We start from the raw sequence: 18,866 nt of genomic DNA on the forward strand, positions 1-18,866 counted from the left end.
TAATACTTGTCTAGAACTGCAAAGATTTTTTTTTGTTTAATATCTGATCTCTTCCTGCCCCTGTAGCACCTGCGGCCCTGCTGTCTGTATCTGTATCTGTGTTTCCTCTAGTGAGACAGGAGAGCTGCTCCTGTCTCTCCTCTCCTCCGCGCTGCTGGGAGTGTCTTCAGGGAGAGGAAACAGTGATGTGTCTCTGATATATATGGAGAAGACTGAAAGGGCCCTGTGTGATTGGCGTCCCGCCTGTGTGAGAGGTTCCTGCTGTCAGTCTGAAAAGGCAGTGCTGTGTGTGATTGGCGGGGCGGGGGGCTGTGTTGTTACTGGGGGTCCGGGGTGTGGAGCAGCAGCTCAGTTGCCCTGTGGGCTCAGGGGTGAAGACAGGGGTCTCAGCTGCACTCTGTCCTGATGACAATGGAGAGCTGCCTGTCCATCTTCTCTCTCGCTGTCCTGGTGCTGCACAGCTCAGCCAGTAAGTGACCAGTCTTCTCCTGTCCAGACAGACAGACAACAACTGGAATTAAATTAAGTAAAGTTTTGATGTAAATGGAGCAATAAGTGGGTTGAACAATTTTTAAAAGTTAATTTTACATTCAGTTTGTGGGTATTCATAAAAAATATTATAACTGTATTTTATCTTGGTCTGTAAGTAAGGAAATATAATTAGTTGTGTCTAAATATAATTAGTTGCTTTTAATTTTTATTGGATTTTATTAAAATATTCTTAAGATTTCTAAACATTATACAATAATAATGTTATAGATGGATAGAGCAGAAGCTGGCCATTATCACCCTCTATTGATAATTTGTGAAAACATGGAGTGTATAAAATCTTTAAAAAGTTATTTAACTTACTTGTTACTGTAATAATAAACTTTATATATAAGTGATAATTTGAGTGATATGCTGTGACATGTGAAAAAGTCTTCATCTATTCGAAAACAAAAAAAGTGTGAGCAATAAAAAATGTTTCTAGAATAATATCATATTATACAGGATGATTCAGAAATACCCTGGGTTGTTTATTATTTTATTGTGTTCAATTCTGACTCCTCTGTATTGTCTTATTACAGACTGGTGCTTTAATAGAGATACACGTGTTTTTAAATAGTGAATTATATTTGTGACTCATATTAAATTATTACAGATTGATGAATTAATAGATATACAGTAAATGTGTTATTACCACCTAAAGTGTTTATGCTAGAGAAATAAGACTGGAGTTTTAATGCTGCCATTATATCTTTGGTGTATTCAGACAGTCCAGGTTTCTATCGTTAGGCTGTGTGATATTCAGTTGCTGTGAAAACAAGTAGTTCCTCTAGGTGTTATAAGAATATGTGTTCCAATATGATAGGAAGTTATGAGTGTGAATTCTTCATTTTAAAGACTTACAATTACATTTTGAAAATGTAAAACATTTTCAGTCATAGGACAATTAGCTCTTGTATTTTTATAGTATTAAAATAAAACTGATATATGTATTACCTGGTTCATAAAGACCAGGTTTGCTTGTTTTCACATTGAAAAGGACAGGCTGATAAAAGTTACATTCTTTATTGCTTTATAAGTTATAAAATGAAAAATATTAACACAATTGTGAAAATTCTTAGTATTGTAGGTGTATTATTATTAACTGGGGTCTCATCAGAAACTGAGGTGTAACATTAATAATTTAACAACTACAAGACATTGTGGCATTACAGCAAGAATTAAAAAATGGTAGTTGTGTTTTGTGTTTATACAGGATTTGTCTATTATTTAACAGCTAAATAACTTATTTTGTGTTTTTAGGTTAGTTATCTAATGACAGGTTTTTTTTTGTAAATTGTGAAGTTTTAATAAGAATGCTTTATTGTTTTTGACTACATTCGAAATCTGAAATTATTATCAAATGCAATTATATAAGTATGAGTTATACAAATTAAATATTTAATTACATGTTATCATACAAATGCAATATTTAAAAATTAATTCGTAATCACAGGACTCAAGTTTAGATTTTTGAGCAGTTGCTCAGGACAACATCATAATAAATGTATCTGTGCCTATATGTTAAACCTGTCTGGTATTTTTGAAAAATGTTGTTCTTTAATATAATTTAATCTGATGATCATGTGTTAAGTTTAGATGTTGGCAGGTAAAGGCTAGAAAATCATTGTCAACAATTCATATACAGACAATGGGAATATACACCTCACACACATTTCAGCACAACATGTGAAGTACCTGTCAGCCTCTGACCACTGTTGTGACCACAGGTCCCAGTAACACAGAAACACTGGTCCCAGGACTTGGAAGCCACAGAGTTAGTACAGTGTCCAGTACAGTCACCACAGTCTCCTGGAACCCAGGACCAGCCATCTGAGGTTCTACAGTTATTATAGCCACTGCCCGCCGTAGTGACCACAGCATGCAGAAGTGCTTTTCTGTTTAATTTATTAACAAGAATTTCACCTCTACAATTAATCATAATATTAATTCAGCTTATATGTTTTTTAAACTATTTTCTATTAATGCTGTATTAATAGTTTTATATGCAGTTATACACTATTACACACAACACAGACTAAGGATAATGTTTTTTAAGTACTAACATATAATTATTATAACTATTAATATTGTAGATATTTAGCAACCTTATCACAAATGTTGTACAACTTGACAATCCCTTATCTATTACCACAATAATAAAATACAAAATTTTGGTTGTAATTTGGGTCATGTGCTAGGAAATTTTCCCATTTGCAAACAAAATGGAATATAAATGTTTTAACAATAATACAACATCTTCAAAATATTTACCAGGGGTTGTTTATTTCATTGTGCTCAATTCTGCCCTCTCTAACAGGTATAATAACAGACTAGTGTATTAACAGAGATCAGTGTGTTTTTAAACACTGTTACTCCCTGATCATTCAAACTCTGAAAGAGCTCAAAGTCCTGCGCCTGGGTTTCAATTATATCTCCTGCTGCAGATTTTCCATCTTTCTGCAGCATTACACTTCACATATTGCAGCACAAGTTGTGAAGCATCCATCTATTAAGAAAATATTTTTATTGATTCTGTTTTGGATTTTATAACTTATTTTCAATGTAGACCATTAAAAAGACTTATCAGTGTTTAAATCAGTGTCTGATACAGACATGTGGTCAGTGTGCACTGCTAAGTACATGTGGGGCCTGAGACCCAGATACACCAGATACACCAAACCTGGTTTCAGTCATTCAGCCTTCTGACACCACAGCCACTGTCCACTGTACTGACCACAGCTTCCAGAAACCCAGAACACCATCATTACAGTCATTGTCCACTATACTGACCACAGCTCCCAGAAACACAGGAACATCGTCATTACAACCACTGTCCACTCTGACCACAGCTTCTAGAAACACAGGAACACAGTAATTACAGCCACTGACCACTGTACTGACCACAGCTTCTAGAAACACAGGAGCACAGTCATTACAGCAACTGACCAATATACTGACCAATATACTGACCACAGCTTCTAGAAACTGAAGGACATGGTCTTTACAGGTCTTTACAGCCATTGTACACTTTACAGCCATTGTCCACTCTACTGACCACAGCTTCCTCAAACACAGGAAGACCATCATTACAGCCAACTGACCACTTCCAGAAACACAGGAGCACAATCATTACAGCCACTGTCCTGACCACATTTTCCAGAAACACAGGAACACCGTAATTACAGCTACTGACCACTGTACTGACCACAACTCCCAGAAACACAGGAACACACTCATTACAGCCACTGACCACTGTACTAACCACAGCTTTTAGAAACACATGAGCACAGTCTTTACAGCCACTGTCCACTGTAGTAACCATAGCAGAACAGCCCTCTGCAGTCACACAGTGATATGGACAGAGAGATATATAACAGGATCTGGACACAGGTGTGTGGAGGGAGAGGTAAGATGGCTGCTGGTGGACAATGTCACTCCACTGTCTCTTGTTCCCCATGGGAGAGACTAGCAATCCAATCAAACAGGTAAAACCAAAGAAAAATTCCAGGTGTATTTCTAAAATGTCTTAATATAAAAATATCCTGTAGACATGGTGATAGGGATTGTTTCTCTCTCTCCGCAGGCAGTGCTGATGTGAGGCTGATGAATGGTGCCAGTCCCTGTGAGGGGACAGTGGAGGTGTATCATGATGGAGAGTGGGGGACAGTAGCTGACTTTGGCTGGGATCTGGATGATGCTGCAGTGGTGTGCAGACAGCTGGGCTGTGGATCTGCTGTATCAGCACCAGGAGGAGCTCACTTCGGACCAGGGTCTGGATCAGTCCTGTTGGGTGGGGTTTCCTGCGCTGAGGGACTGTCGAAACATTGAAGTGAAAGACTGGGGCTTGAGTCATGACTCTGATGCTGGAGTGAGGTGTTCAGGTAAGAGACAGAGACTCTCTCCAGTCTCCAGCTTGAGGACAATGAAAACTCCTCCACTGATCTAGAGTCCATCATCATGATCCATTTAATTAAAACTAAATAAATTAAAATCTAGTATTGATAATATGATGATAATAATAATTAAAAGCAATATACGTTATAAACATATTATATTAAATTTATATATTAATTTAAGTGTGTCTTTTTTCTGTGTTTCCTCTGTGTTTATGTAGCAGGACAACAGGAAGTGTCTTCCTGTAGCTCATCCTCTCTCTCCAGGCACTTCAGTGTTGTTCAGTGTTGTTCAGTTTAAACAGGCAGGCTGTGCTCAGTGAGTCTGTATCTACTTCACTTTGTCTTTACTGTTTTAGCACTGGTGAAGTGACAATCTGCTGTGGTTCCACTGTGCTGTTGGGTGAAATGCCTTTTCATTTTCAGGTGTTTTAATGGTATTTTGGTGTCAGTGTCAGTGGATCTGGTCATTTTCAGGTGTGTTTAAATGGTATGTTGGTGTCAGTGTCAGTGGATCTGGTCAGTTTCAGATGTGTTTTAATGGTATGTTGGTGTCAGTGTCAGTGGATCTGGTCAGTTTCAGGTGTGTTTAAATGGTATGTTGGTGTCAGTGTCAGTGGATCTGGTCAGTTTCAGGTGTGTTTAAATGGTATGTTGGTGTCAGTGTCAGTGGATCTGGTCAGTTTCAGGTGTGTTTAAATGGTATGTTGGTGTCAGTGTCAGTGGATCTGGTCAGTTTCAGGTGTCTTTAAATGGTATGTTGGTGTCAGTGTCAGTGGATCTGGTCAGTTTCGGGTGTGTTTTAATGGTATGTCAGTGTCAGTGTCAGTAGATCTGGTAAGTCTCAGGTGTGTTTAAATGGTATGTCGGTCTCAGTGTCAGTGGATCTGGTCAGTCTCAGGTGTGTTTAAATGGTATGTTGGTGTCAGTGTCAGTGGATCTGGTCAGTTTCAGGTGTGTTTTAATGGTATGTTGGTGTCAGTGTCAGTGGATCTGGTCAGTTTCAGGTGTGTTTAAATGGTATGTTGGTGTCAGTGTCAGTGGATCTGGTCAGTTTCAGGTGTGTTTAAATGGTGTGTTGGTGTCGGTGTCAGTGGATCTGGTCAGTCTCAGGTGTGTTTTAATGGTATGTTGGTGTCAGTGTCAGTGGATCTGGTCAGTCTCAGGTGTGTTTTAATGGTATGTTGGTGTCAGTGTCAGTGGATCTGGTCAGTTTCAGGTGTATTTAAATGGTGTGTTGGTGTCAGTGTCAGTGGATCTGGTCAGTCTCAGGTGTGTTTTAATGGTATGTTGGTGTCAGTGTCAGTGGATCTGGTCAGTTTCAGGTGTGTTTAAATGGTGTGTTGGTGTCAGTGTCAGTGGATATGGTCAGTCTCAGGTGTGTTTTAATGGTATGTTGGTGTCAGTGTCAGTGGATCTGGTCAGTCTCAGGTGTGTTTTAATGGTATGTTGGTGTCAGTGTCAGTGGATCTGGTCAGTTTCAGGTGTATTTAAATGGTGTGTTGGTGTCAGTGTCAGTGGATCTGGTCAGTCTCAGGTGTGTTTTAATGGTATGTTGGTGTCAGTGTCAGTGGATCTGGTCAGTTTCAGGTGTGTTTAAATGGTATTTTGGTGTCAGTGTCAGTGGATCTGGTCAGTCTCAGGTGTGTTTAAATGGTATGTTGGTGTCAGTGTCAGTGGATCTGGACAGTCTCAGGTGTGTTTTAATGGTACGTTGGTGTCAGTGTCAGTGGATCTGGTCAGTCTCAGGTGTGTTTTAATGGTATGTTGGTGTCAGTGTCAGTGGATCTGGACAGTCTCAGGTGTCTTTTAATGGTCTTGTGGGGCTCAGTGCTGTAGTGGAGTTCAGCTGCACTACCAGCTGTCCAAAAGGCTGATCCTTGGTGGTGGAGTGACTGTCGGTCTGATTCTGATGAGCCCAGAATTTAAGAATCCAAGAAACCAATGCAGCTTTTGATATAAATAGAGAAGAAACAGTTCTGTTGGCTCATTTATGTAAATTAATGATTTCAGGTTTGATATTTCAGACTAGACATCTAACATCTAAACTGCTCTGCCATATTTTGACTTCTTTACGGCACTGGTGGTCATGTATTTTCTTGTGATGCACTGTAGCCTGTTCCGATCCCTGCCTCCCGGCAACGGAGGAGACAGAAGAAGGCGTAGCCTTACTCCATCAGTTTACCTATCAGTTTACTTATTCACCACTACACCCCCGTCTCATCCTGTACTTAAACACCTGTCTGTTCCTACCTCCTGGCTCAGTATTGGTTTTCCTTTCGAGCTTCCTAGTTGCGCTACTCCTTCTTCTACTTTGTGTCTTTCTTGGTTTTCGGATTACGCTTTTTCCCCCTTTGACAGCGGTTTTTCGGATCACGGCTTGGCTTCGGTACTCACTCTCTGTTTTGAATCTCTGGCTTCCCCTGGACTCCCGGATTGCTCTATTGTCTACGGTTTCGGATCACAGTTTGGCTTCGCTAACTTGTTCCCTGTTTGGATCTCTGGCTTCCCCTGGACTCTCGGCTCGTTTCTTCGACTACGGCTTTCTTCGGATCACGGCTAGGCTTTATCAGCTCCTCCAAGTGGGTTCATTCACTGGTTTCGGTTTCTCTTACCGAATCCCTAACATAGCCAGGAGCTGACTGCTAGACCCAGCTGTGCGTACGTGGAGCTGAACTCCATGAGAGTGTGTCATTCTCTGAGATCTGCTTTCATGTGGAGAAGCACAACCCTGGATGTGTCCAGAGCGTCTGTCAGTGCCCAGGTCAGACAGTCCTGCTCCAGCAGTGCCAGACTGTGACAGTCCTGGTCTTGTCCAGAGTGTGTGTCAGTGCCCAGGTCTGACTGTCCTGTTCCAGCAGTGTCAGGCTGTGACAGTCCTGGTCTTGTCCAGACTGTCTGTCAGTGCCCAGGTCAGACAGTCCTGCTCCAGCAGTGCCAGGCTGTGACAGTCCTGGTCTTGTCCAGAGTGTGTGTCAGTGCCCAGGTCAGACAGTCCTGTTTCAGCAGTGCCAGGCAATGGGGAATCTTTTCTTTGAGTATATGACATGCCATTCTGCTTCTGTGAATTTGGTGATATCGATCCGTTTTTTTTCTTCTGTATTTATTAAGTCTACATCCCTGGCTACACTGGGAATCATGAATTGTAAGAAGCAGTTTGAAAATGGATGGATGGATTCGTGATCAGTTTCTATTTTTACTTATTGTACAGTTGAATGTGTTCCACAGGTGGCATCTTCAGCACTGTGGTTATTGCTATGAACATGTGGAACAGCTGGAATTATGGTGATAGTTTGATTTGTAGTATTACACAAACTGATTAATTTAGTGTCTCTGATTTTCATATCTTGTATTTGCCCCAGCGTACAGGTAATGATGCACTGAACACCTTATTTAGAGGCACATGTTAGGGCACAGAGGTGGAGATTGATGATTTAGAGTCTTTGATCTTAACAGAGTTTAACATTCATCTACAATTATTAGATGTACATGTATCTACATTATTTCTGGAGGAAAACAATCAATTTTACATTCAGTAAAAACATTCAGCCCTAAAATATGTTTTGGTTTAACTATCTGACGTTGACCTTTCAGATTTTCTTCTGACTCTCCTCTCTTTCATTTCATTTTTATTTATTTCCTATTATCTACTTTTTTTATCTATATCTATCCTATTATCTATATTCTTATTGAAAGCACTCTGCATTATTGTACAATTGATTGTAATAGTGTATGTATTTCTAAAATTTAATTTTCTATGCCAAATTGTAGGTGTAAATCTGTTTATGAATGGAACAATAAGAAGTCAAGATTTAAATTGAGAATCTATTATATTTATTTTTTCACATGAAGTTGGTTTATTTTCATAGGGTAGTAAGTTTAATTCTCACAGGCACCAGGTTCAGCGACAGTGAGCAATGAGCTGCACTATGAGAGATTACCTGCTCAGACTGACAGCCTGTAGTTCTCTATTGCAGGTTTCCTGAGGCTGGTGAACGGACACAGTCTCTGCTCTGGGAGAGTGGAGGTGAATCTCAAGAACACCTGGACCTCAGTGTGCGACTCTGACTTTGACTGGCAGGATGCAGAGGTTGTCTGTCGGGAGCTGGACTGTGGGGCTCCTTCAGTGATACACAGATGGGCTCATTACGGACAGGGCTAGGGTGCAGTCAGGTCAAAGCAGTTCCAGTGTAGAGGACAAGAGTCCAAACTACTGCACTGCCCCACTGCAGCCAGGCCAGAGCACAGCTGCTCCCAGAGTAGAGCTGTAAGTCTGACTTGTACAGGTAAGATTGTCACAACGTTTTCACTCATGGAAACAATTGTTATAGAGTCATAAATTATACATATTTTGATTGGGTGATCTCTGATGTAGACTGAGTGATCTCCAGGGGAGAGTGGGTGATCTCCTGAGGAGTGTCGAGTGGGGCAGCACGCAATCGGCATGTTCTAGGCAGGGTCCCAAGCACACACCCCACACACCAGACTTAATTTAAAACAGTGATTTATTAGCTGGAACTTTCAGTATATGACCTGGACCGGGCACACTAGACATAGCTGAATGGGCTGTTTTGTGAAACGTATATCTACAGCCTGTCCAATTGCCAAAACTATCCTTCAGCCTTGAGGCTGGGAAAACTTATCAGCCTATGCTGTGTCAAAGCCTGTTTTAATATCAGAAACCTATCCTTCAGCTCTCAGACTGTGTGGGGAAAAAAGTACAGTTAGCAGGTAGTAGGAAGATTTTTCAATTGTAACAAAGCTGCTCACTGATGAAGCTAGGAAAAGTAAGGTAAACAGCCAGTGTGATGGCAAGGACAGTTACAGAAATATCAACGCTATTCTTCAGGCCTAAGACTGGAATTGTAGAGATGAAAAATGTAAGTGAAAACTTTCATCTTGGGGATGATTTATTAATACTTTATTTCAATATGTGCCAGGCTGAGGCAATTATCGGGGAATTTTTCTGTCGTCTCCAAATCCTTCCTGGTTTCATGTGGCCTAGAGCAGGGTGCTAATTGTCTCCTATGAGCTGCACATCGTTATCTTACGTATGGGGAAAACTTGGAAAAATGAGTCCCCAGGGAAAGTAGCACCCTTTGAGGAAACAATCACTTATGGCATCACAATATCTGTTCTTATTATATGCCTGCTATTGGTTTCTCACTCACTATGTGCTGAATCTTATAGTTTTTTTCACTGTATTGGTACTTTAATTTGTTGTATTTCTTGTAGCCTGCTGTGGTGTCATGCTGGTGAAGTTCTCTCCTATCTGCAGGATACACAGGGTTCAGGCTGGCGAACGGCTCTGACTCCTGCTCTGGCCGAGTGGAGTTACAGTGGCTCTTCAAGGACTGGGGGACAGTGTGTGACCTGTACTGGGACCTGAGAGATGCCAGTGTTCTCTGTCAGCAGCTGGACTGTGGGGAGGCTGTAGCAGCACCAGGACAGGCCTGGTTTGGACAGGGCAGTGGACCAGTAAGGGCTGATGTGTTTGAGTGCCGGGGCAATGAGAGCCGTCTCTCACACTGCGCTGTCTCTACATGGGGGAGAGCAGGGTGCTCTCATGGACAGGACGCAGGAGTCATCTGCTCTGGTGAGAATTATGTTTAAAAATCATGTGCTTACACACAGCAGCACACTGTCTTCATGATTTACTGAATACCTGCTCTGTTACACGCTGCCAGTAAAAATATATTCCTTAAAGCATGTGAGCATATTTGAATCATATCATATATAACTCAAATATTAACTAAAGGGGTAATCATTTTCATTGTCATTTTTTTTCAGATGATTAGGTACAACAATTCACTGTGGACATAAATCTGTTTTACATTTATATTGAGATCACTGTCCTAAAAATGAAAGAAAGTATTGGATCTCAGTATCCCGTAATTAACACCTGAACTGTTTAATTAGTTTAATTAATGGAGCCCTATTTAACAGGAGGCTGAAAAAAAAGTGAGTCTCAGAAAGTCAATAATTACAGATGTTATGTACAGTTGAGCCCCACACACAGCTGACCCTGCACTGGTGAAACATCACTCCTGTGGACAGAAATGAGCTCCTTTCTTCTGTTTTACAGACTCAAATATGACCAGAGATTCACCTGGAGCAGGTAAAGAGAGATTGAAGACTGTCTTAATCACATCAGTGCTGTTTTAATTCTAGTTTCATTTCTGGTGCTAAACTGCACCTCTCACACATGGTTCACAGTCTGTTTTCTCTCTCTCTGTTTGTTTCACAGGTTTCCCTTCTTCAGCTGTTCCCTTTTCCAAAACACCAGGTATGAATTAGCCCCTGTTCTGTATCTCCAGGGCTCTCAGTGTGTGTTGATGTCTCTGTTGCTCAGTGGAATCCCAGATCAGTCAGTGAGGCAACAGCTGTGTGTGTGCAGTTTTTTCTGTGTGTCACAAACACACTAGGGTCTTTGGGATCTACAGCAAACGCATCTATCTGAATACTGCAATTTGTCACCGGTGGAGCTATTGTCTCTGTGCCCAGCAGTGGGTCAGAAAAGTAACTTATCTGGTATACTGCTTATGAACAATCTGTTACAATAAGTATATATTAAATTAATCAAAAGTCAAGAAACATTGTACTTGAACTGTATCTGCTGTGCCTAGTGGGCCGAGATAATCTTCAACTTGTAACAGCAGGTCATGGTGATCTCTTAGTACTGCACTGACCTCTGACCCCTAACCTCTAATTCTCTGCTCCTAGATCAGCTGTCCCTCAGGCTGGTTGGTGCAGGAGGTGACTGTGCTGGGAGGCTGGAGGTATATCACAATGGTTCCTGGGGGACAGTCTGCGATGACTCCTGGGACCTGGCAGACTCTCAGGTGGTGTGCAGACAGCTCCAGTGTGGGACGGCCCTCAGTGCCCCAGTGCCGGCCTCCTTCAGCCAGGGAACTGGACCCATCTGGCTGGACGAGGTGGGCTGTCTGGGGAACGAGTCGTCTCTGTGGGAGTGTCCTTCAGCAGGGTGGGGACGGCATGACTGTGGACACAAGGAGGATGTGAGAATCCTGTGTTCAGGTAGGGGAGATAATTAAAATTACAATGATTCAGATTCTTTAATCCCACATTGTGGATATGGCTTGCATCTAGAGTGCCTAAATATGTTTGACTTGTGAGAATGTGAGAATCTTGTGTTCAGTAAGTTAACTAAATAAAATAATCCACATACTGGAATTCCACATTGTGGATATGGTTTGCATCTGGAGTGCTTAAATGCATCTTGTTGAGGAAAAGACTGAGCTGGATGCAGAATTAATTTTAAAATAAATATTTATATTTATGATACAGTTGTGAATGCACATATTCACATCCCAGCAAAAATAAATAAAGAGAGAAAGAAACTCAAGAGAAATTCCCCTCCACTAGTGAATGGGGATATATTCATCTCAGTCCTCCAGTAAAATCTAGGGTCCAAACTTTAAACTTCTCACATCAATAAGACCTGTTGTCTGTTTGGGTGTATTTGTCTTGGCCATTATCTTTCATGATTTTCTGCCTCAAATGTTTCATTTTGATTTGTTCCAAGAATGGCTTCTGGTCAGATCCTGATGACCCACACAATGTTAAATGTCACCCTGAGCCACGTTTTCTCCATTCATAACGCTGCACCGCTCATCCTGAGCCAAGAGTTCTACTTTCATGCCTCAGTCTCTTAGTTGTGCTGCTGCTGAATAGCCAAGCTGATCAGAATGATGTTTTGGGTCAGAACCTGATCATGTAATGGGATTTAAAGTTCTGTGTGATGTACTGTCCAGGTTCTGAATGAACAGAACCACACAGTCCTGCCTGTCACCTTCATGTCAACTGTGTTATTGTACAGCTGTCATTGTTTCATTACATGTTCATTTCATTTCATTGCTAGTTGTTTCTTACCAGTTCAGAATGAAACGTTGGGCTGTCTTGTCAGGGTTTGTTTCCTTTAACTTTCCCTGCTGTCTTGACAGATTACACTCTGCTGAGACTGTCTGCAGGCTGTTCAGGACAGGCAGAGGTTTACTACAATGGCACCTGGGGCAGTGTGTGTCAGAACGGCATGACTGACTCCACAGCCGCAGTGATCTGTAAACAGCTGGGCTGTGGAGACAAGGGCACCATCAGAGAGACAAACTCCAGGCTGAGCCCAGATCCCAAATGGCTGGACTTTGTCTCCTGTCGCAAACATGACTCTTCCCTGTGGCAGTGTCCCTCCTCCCCCTGGGGTCAGAATGACTGCACAGACCAAGAAGTGGCTAATATCACCTGCTCAGGTAGAGAGTGAAGAGTAATGCTGCCTTCCTCTTAAACAGCTCTGCAGTGATTGTCTTTATCTCGAGCAGCTCTGTGGATTAGTGTTTTGCCAAGTTCAGAACATAATAAGAGCTTTCAATTGAATTATTATAAATTTATATCCAAACATGTATAAAAATGAAAGCAATGTCATTGTTATTCATTTTATAATAATAATGTTTTTATATGACTATTAATCTTTGAAGGTCCTAGAAAAGAAGCTGACAGAAGCACTCCAGCCCCTCAGGAAGAGCAGCCTCAGCAGCACTGCCCAGGTGAGTTCAGTGTGTAAAACAGTCAGAGACACTGCAGCCCTGAGCTGAGGAACAGTAACCATACAGCTCTCTTCTAGAGCCACTCAATACCTCACTAACCTCTACTACAGTCACTGAGCTGAAGTAACTCTCAGTAACCTCTCTGCTCTCATCTACAGTCACAGATCTAATGACACTGAATAACCTTTCTGTTGACTTTCAGTCCCACTGGCTCTGCGCCTGGTTGGAGGCACTAACTGCTCTGGCCAGGTGGAGTTGCGGTATGAGGGCTCCTGGGGGACAGTCTGTGACGACTCCTGGGACCTGCAGGATGCCCAGGTGGTCTGCAGACAGCTGGGCTGTGGGGATGCAGTGAGTGCAGCAATAGAGGCCTCATTCGGACCAGGAAACGGCGCCATCTGGCTGGACGAGGTGAACTGCACAGGCAGTGAACTTCACCTGTGGGACTGCTGTCACTCTGGACTGAATCAGAGTGACTGTCGACACAAGGAGGATGCGGGGGTTACCTGTACAGGTGAGGATAGTCTTAGAACTGTAGATGAACAAGGTAGCAGATCAATGGAGAAGTTAGACTGATGTCACCCATACTCTATCACTGCTTTATATCTAACTAATCCAACTAAGATCATCAGTCACAAGATTGGGATGTTTTGTAGCCCTGTGTATGTGAACAACACTAAGCTTTAATTCCGAACAAGACACCATTCATCCAGCAATCCTAGATTTGACCTCAAGGAACAAATGTAAAGATTTTCTTTTTAAGACCACTGTGGATATAACCTGCTGTAAAACCAAAGGCAATATATTGACAGCTCTCCTATCTCTTTTACAGGTTTGTCAGAGACAACAGCCAGTCCAACAACAGCTACAGGTGAACATAAATCCTCCTTGTCATTGATAACTCCTGTCTTTCTGTCTCTTCAGATTCCCAGTGTTGCTGTAGTGTCTCCTCTCCTCCCTCATTGTGAAGATCAGTGTTTTCAGTTTCCCGGTGTAGATCTAGTGCTAGTGTCCTCTCTTTCATCACTGATTTACTGACAGTCCTGGTGGTTTAGATTTGGAATTCTTAACTATTCTTCGTTGATCTTGGGTTCACCCTGAAGCCATGATAGCCCCATATGGGAACATGAGGAGAACAGGACATTCCATCTGTCGAAGCATATATGAGCCCAAGAGCACCTCTCCTGATCCCTGTTCATCCATTGTCTCCCCCTCTCTCAGGCAGAACCAGGACAACACCCCAGACACAGCCGCTGGGAGGCCTGTCTGCCTCGCCCCTGGTCCTCCTGCTGCTGGGGGCTCTGCTCTTCGTGGTGCTGGCTCTGTTAGTGGGGCAGCTGATCCAGAACAGGAAGCTGAGGAAAGGTAGGGAGGGAACTCTCCATCCACATAGTGACCTCTAGTGGTCAGTTCTGTCACTCACATGGAACTTATATTTACATAATTACCTTGAGGAATAAACCTGCTTTAAAATCACAATTGCCTGAGGTAAAACCTGTCTAATTTAAAGGTGTGCTGGATGTGAGCAATTTTAATAGGGTAGAGAAATCCATTTGTAGTTTAAGAAAGATTATTTGAAAAAGATTAGCAACAATTACAGGTGGAGATATCAGGAAATTTGCAAATCCAGAATCATAACATTTGTGTGCTCAAATGTCCAAAATAGGTTTAGGAGTGACATTTTTTATCTTGTACTCCTCTCCCTGCATGTTAACCCTGAGTGTCTGTTTCCTCACACAGCCCTATCTAAGGGAGCACTCGCCTCCAATCATGATGCCGTCTACGAGGAAATAGAGTACAAACTTGCCAGAGAGGGAACCTACAGCGCCCCCAGGAGAGGTGAGTGGAGACAGTCTTCAGGTGTGATTAGTCTCCACCCTCTAAGGAAAATCTGAGGACTTACACTTGTAGAAAATCTCACTCAACTGGTTTCTGACAAAAAGGGTATTTTTTAGTTTTAAACCTGTAGGGTTTTTTCTCAACTGGTGTCAAACTAAGTGAAGAAAATCAACACAGCACGATTCTGGATCTGCCTTATAAACACAAACTCACACACTGGCTTCTCTTCCAGTAGAGGACAGTGAGGCTGCTGTCTGACTGCAGGTAATACTGATCTGTCCTCCTGTTCACAGGGAGATTCCTCTCTGATGAGCTGCCCTCTGGATATGATGATGTGGAGGACAGTGAGGGAGACCCAGTACCAGGTGAGGGGAGGTTGAGTCAGGGGGCTCAGTGTGGGAGTGAGGAGGTCTTCAGTTCAGTACTCACTCTCACCTCAAACCACGCTGACATTTAGAGAACTTATGTAGAAAATCCTGAATTATATAAATATAACCACACGTGTTTGATACTTTATAAAGTCTGTTTTTCAGTGTTGCCTCACACTAGCATTATCTCAGCAAATCATAGATGCTGAGCAAAACTAGACCTGGTCAATACTGGGGTGGTAAACAGGGTGCTGCTCTCATTGGTTTTGATAGAAAAGGAGACTGCGGAACAGCATGCTGCCTTTCAGATCAGATAAATCAGCGACCCTAGAGTTTTGGCTTAACTATACACCATAAAACATTTAAAATCACACTTTCCAATTACTTTGCAGCTCTATGGTCAAAGTAAGTCTGAGTCCTGAAGTGTAAATTCTCTGTCTCTCTGTGTGGTTCAGGAGACTCGATAACTCCTCTGAAAGAAGAGATCCCAGAGTACTATGATGATACTGTAACTGTACCTCAGAGTCCAGATGCCTTGTCAGGTGGGTTATTTCAGTCCAATCACATGGGGAAACTCTGCACCAATCCCACAGAGTCTGAATCTCTCTACTTTCTTGGATCTCAGCCTCTGAATACGGAGTCTGTACTACTCTGCACCAGTTACATGAATCTGACTCTCTCCCTGTGATCTCAGCCCTGCACACTCACTCTGGGTCACTGCTGCCAGTGTCCGGCTCCTCTTCAGTATCTCATAGGGTTCACATCACCACCCTCACTGTCCAAATACAGCCAAACTTTCTCTGCCTTGTTTTCCTTCAACATCTTATTTGAAAATCTAGGAATTGTTTTACATTTATTACAGTTGTGAATAGGACTGGAAATCAGGTTCCCCCTGATCTCCTGTACTTAGAGCCTGGAGTTTTAGATCCTGTGTGATGTTCAGTTAATCAGTGTGTTCTGATGAGCTCCAGCAGTCCTGCGCTCTAGATAACTCAGTGTGCTGATGTGTGACAGTGAAGCTGTGCTCTGTGTGCTTTAGGAAAGCTGATGTCCTCTGTGAAAGAAGAGGCCCCTGAGTACTATGATGATGCCATCACTGTGCCCCAGAGTCCAGACACTGTGTCAGGTGAGTTATTATAAAAAAGACTAAGGAGTACCCCCAGTACCAGCCCACAGTAGCCTTTGTCATTAGAAATTAGTCTCAACCTAATTTCATATCTGCAAATAAACACTACCTGGAAGAGAAAAGGTCTCTGACAGGTCAGTCTGTGTCAGAATGACAGAGCCATTACTGACCTGCTCTTCTGTTCACAGGGAAACTCCTCTCTGATGAGACAACCTCTGGGTACAGTGATGTGTTCAGCAGTGAGGAAGACCCCACTTCAGGTAAAAGGGGCTACAGCCAGGGGGCTCAGTGTGGGTTAGGTAGTTCAGGGATGGGAAAGATAACCTCAAGTAATCCATCTCTGTTGCACTGTCATCCAAGACAGGGGGGAATCAGGCATTTTGAAGTAGCGGTAGCTTCACTCTATCATGTCCTACAAGGATCAATAACAGCCAATAAAGACTGAGTGACCTGAATTGTACAAAGTTAGATCACAAAGATCACAGTGTCACTGAAACCCACCTACTGACACACCTAGCCAATCAGATTTAAATTGATTTAAATTGATCAGCAGCTGATTAATGATGAGTGAATGAGGTCTGGGCAGAACAAAGCTTTAGATTCCCGAAGACCAGGAATTCTGTTCTCTGACTGCAGAGAGAATTACTAGGCTCAGAAATTACTAGGTCTTCCTCACTGTGGTTTTAGAGCATTGATACTTCATAAGTATAAGTGAATTCTACACTGAATCATCAATTCTTCCAAAAAGATACAATTCAATTTAAAAAACCTATTAAACGCTTTTTGAGTACAATATTGTTACATCTATTCTGTATACTATAACTGTTAGTCCACTAATAGCCATTGATATCAAAGCAGAGTACTTCTCAGATACAGTATGTTCTATTATGCTTATTGTTTGTTATGCAAATTATGATTATATCAATAAATTGTATATTGTCTGGTTAGAATACATGTGTGAGACTATAGATAATTATTCAGGTGGGTAGCTGCGTCAGCATGCGTAGGCTGCAAAGGAACAAGTAATAGGTTTATTCCATGCTGAAAAAAAGAAGAAAGAGAACACAACGTTTCGGCCGTGGAGCCTTCTTCAGGTGTGGGCTCATAGATAATTATGTTTGATTAGTTTCTAAAAGTCTACAAGTACTCTCAAAATATACTGCTATAATTTCTTATTGTTACAGAAAATTAAAATCCCCATTCACTACACTATTGTGACTATGTAAGTGTTTTAAAAAATCTAGGTACACCTGGGTAATGTCATCAATTCCAATTCCAATTACAGTACATGGCTAGTGGCTGCAAAGCAAGGCGATGTTTGCTGAGATGCTGAGGTGTGAGATTCAGAGATCAAAGCAACCATAAAGTTCTGGGTAAATGATTGTCAATCAACTGTCCAGGAATGATAGAAGGCGAGAGCTACTTCTTGCTTCTACTACTTGTCCAGATCAACTGGAAAGACCAGACTGGAGTTTAGTCTTTGACCCTCATAAAGAGAGCTTGCCTTTCTGTTGTTTTTAGAAACTTTTATTTCTTATTTAGAGAATCCCTTAGTTAAAGAGTGCCTCTCCTGGCTAGTGGGAGCATCTTTAGAACAGGGAGATAGGCTCCCATTCATTTTGTAACAATTGGGTTCACAAAGAGAGATTTAACTGTAGGTTGTAATATCTTAGGTTTAGAAGGTTTGGTTTCTCTTTCTTTCATAAAGGTGTTCTGTAAAAGCTGAATACTTGGTAGCAGTTTGAGGATTTTCTGGGTGGTTAGGATGTAGGTGTCTAAAACACCTTGTTAGCAAATTTGTAATTGTGTGCTGTATATTTATGTTGTGTGTAATTTCGTGTGTGTAGTGTTGTTAATAACAAATATTTAATTAACAAATCTCTTATGTGCCTTTAACTATACCAAATGCTTGGGTATATTCTTGGCAAAATCTTTAAAAGTAGGGGGTTATGATTAATTTATTTTTTAATTTATCTACTCAGTCATTTTTGTTATTCACAATTTTCATAATCCTAATATGTAACAATATTATTTCAATAACTGGCTCATTTGACAAATCATGAGTCTGTCTCTCTGTCAGGTGTCCTCCAGCCTGGCCCTGGAGTGGACAGGGTCCTGCCCACACTGCCCTCTGAAGAAGGAGCCCCTGCCCCTGCTAGGACTGACTACGATGATGTTGGGGACGAGTCTCAGGGAGAGGATGGGCGCTGTGAGACTGACAGAGCTGTCTGGGAGAACCTCCTCCAGCAGGTCTAGACACAGAAGAGCTTCACCAACAGAGTCACACAGTCTTACAACAGTTCTGAGCACTGAGACTGTCTGTGACCTGAGTCCACTTCACTCCACTGCTTCCACACTGACACTGTCTGTCACCTGAGAGCTCTGACAAGTGAGTCACTGTCCTCATTGACTTTGTCTACAGGACCTGCAGTTTGTGTTTTAAAACAGGGAGACCTTAAAGTTCCCTATTCCATTCAGTCTTTTTTTCTTGTACAATATGATATGTTTCTGAAATAAAACTATTAATTGATATAGAATTCTGAATGTA

General features: G+C 41.9%; 1 protein-coding gene across 1 annotated transcript in view; it reads left to right on the forward strand.

Moving 5' to 3' along the window:
* Positions 1–411: 411 nt before the first annotated feature.
* The window catches only part of LOC107076200 (antigen WC1.1-like), a 455,354-nt gene continuing 436,899 nt past the window's right edge, over positions 412–18,866 (forward strand). Inside the window, exons 1-5 of the mRNA XM_069198074.1 lie at positions 412–469; positions 9,703–9,902; positions 11,132–11,462; positions 12,389–12,691; positions 13,188–13,499. Of these exons, the coding sequence (XP_069054175.1) occupies positions 412–469; positions 9,703–9,902; positions 11,132–11,462; positions 12,389–12,691; positions 13,188–13,499 (1,204 nt within the window). The remainder of the gene's footprint in view (positions 470–9,702; positions 9,903–11,131; positions 11,463–12,388; positions 12,692–13,187; positions 13,500–18,866) is intronic.

Source organism: Lepisosteus oculatus, chromosome 14 (assembly GCF_040954835.1).
Source record: "Lepisosteus oculatus isolate fLepOcu1 chromosome 14, fLepOcu1.hap2, whole genome shotgun sequence".
Taxonomy (NCBI): domain Eukaryota; kingdom Metazoa; phylum Chordata; class Actinopteri; order Semionotiformes; family Lepisosteidae; genus Lepisosteus; species Lepisosteus oculatus.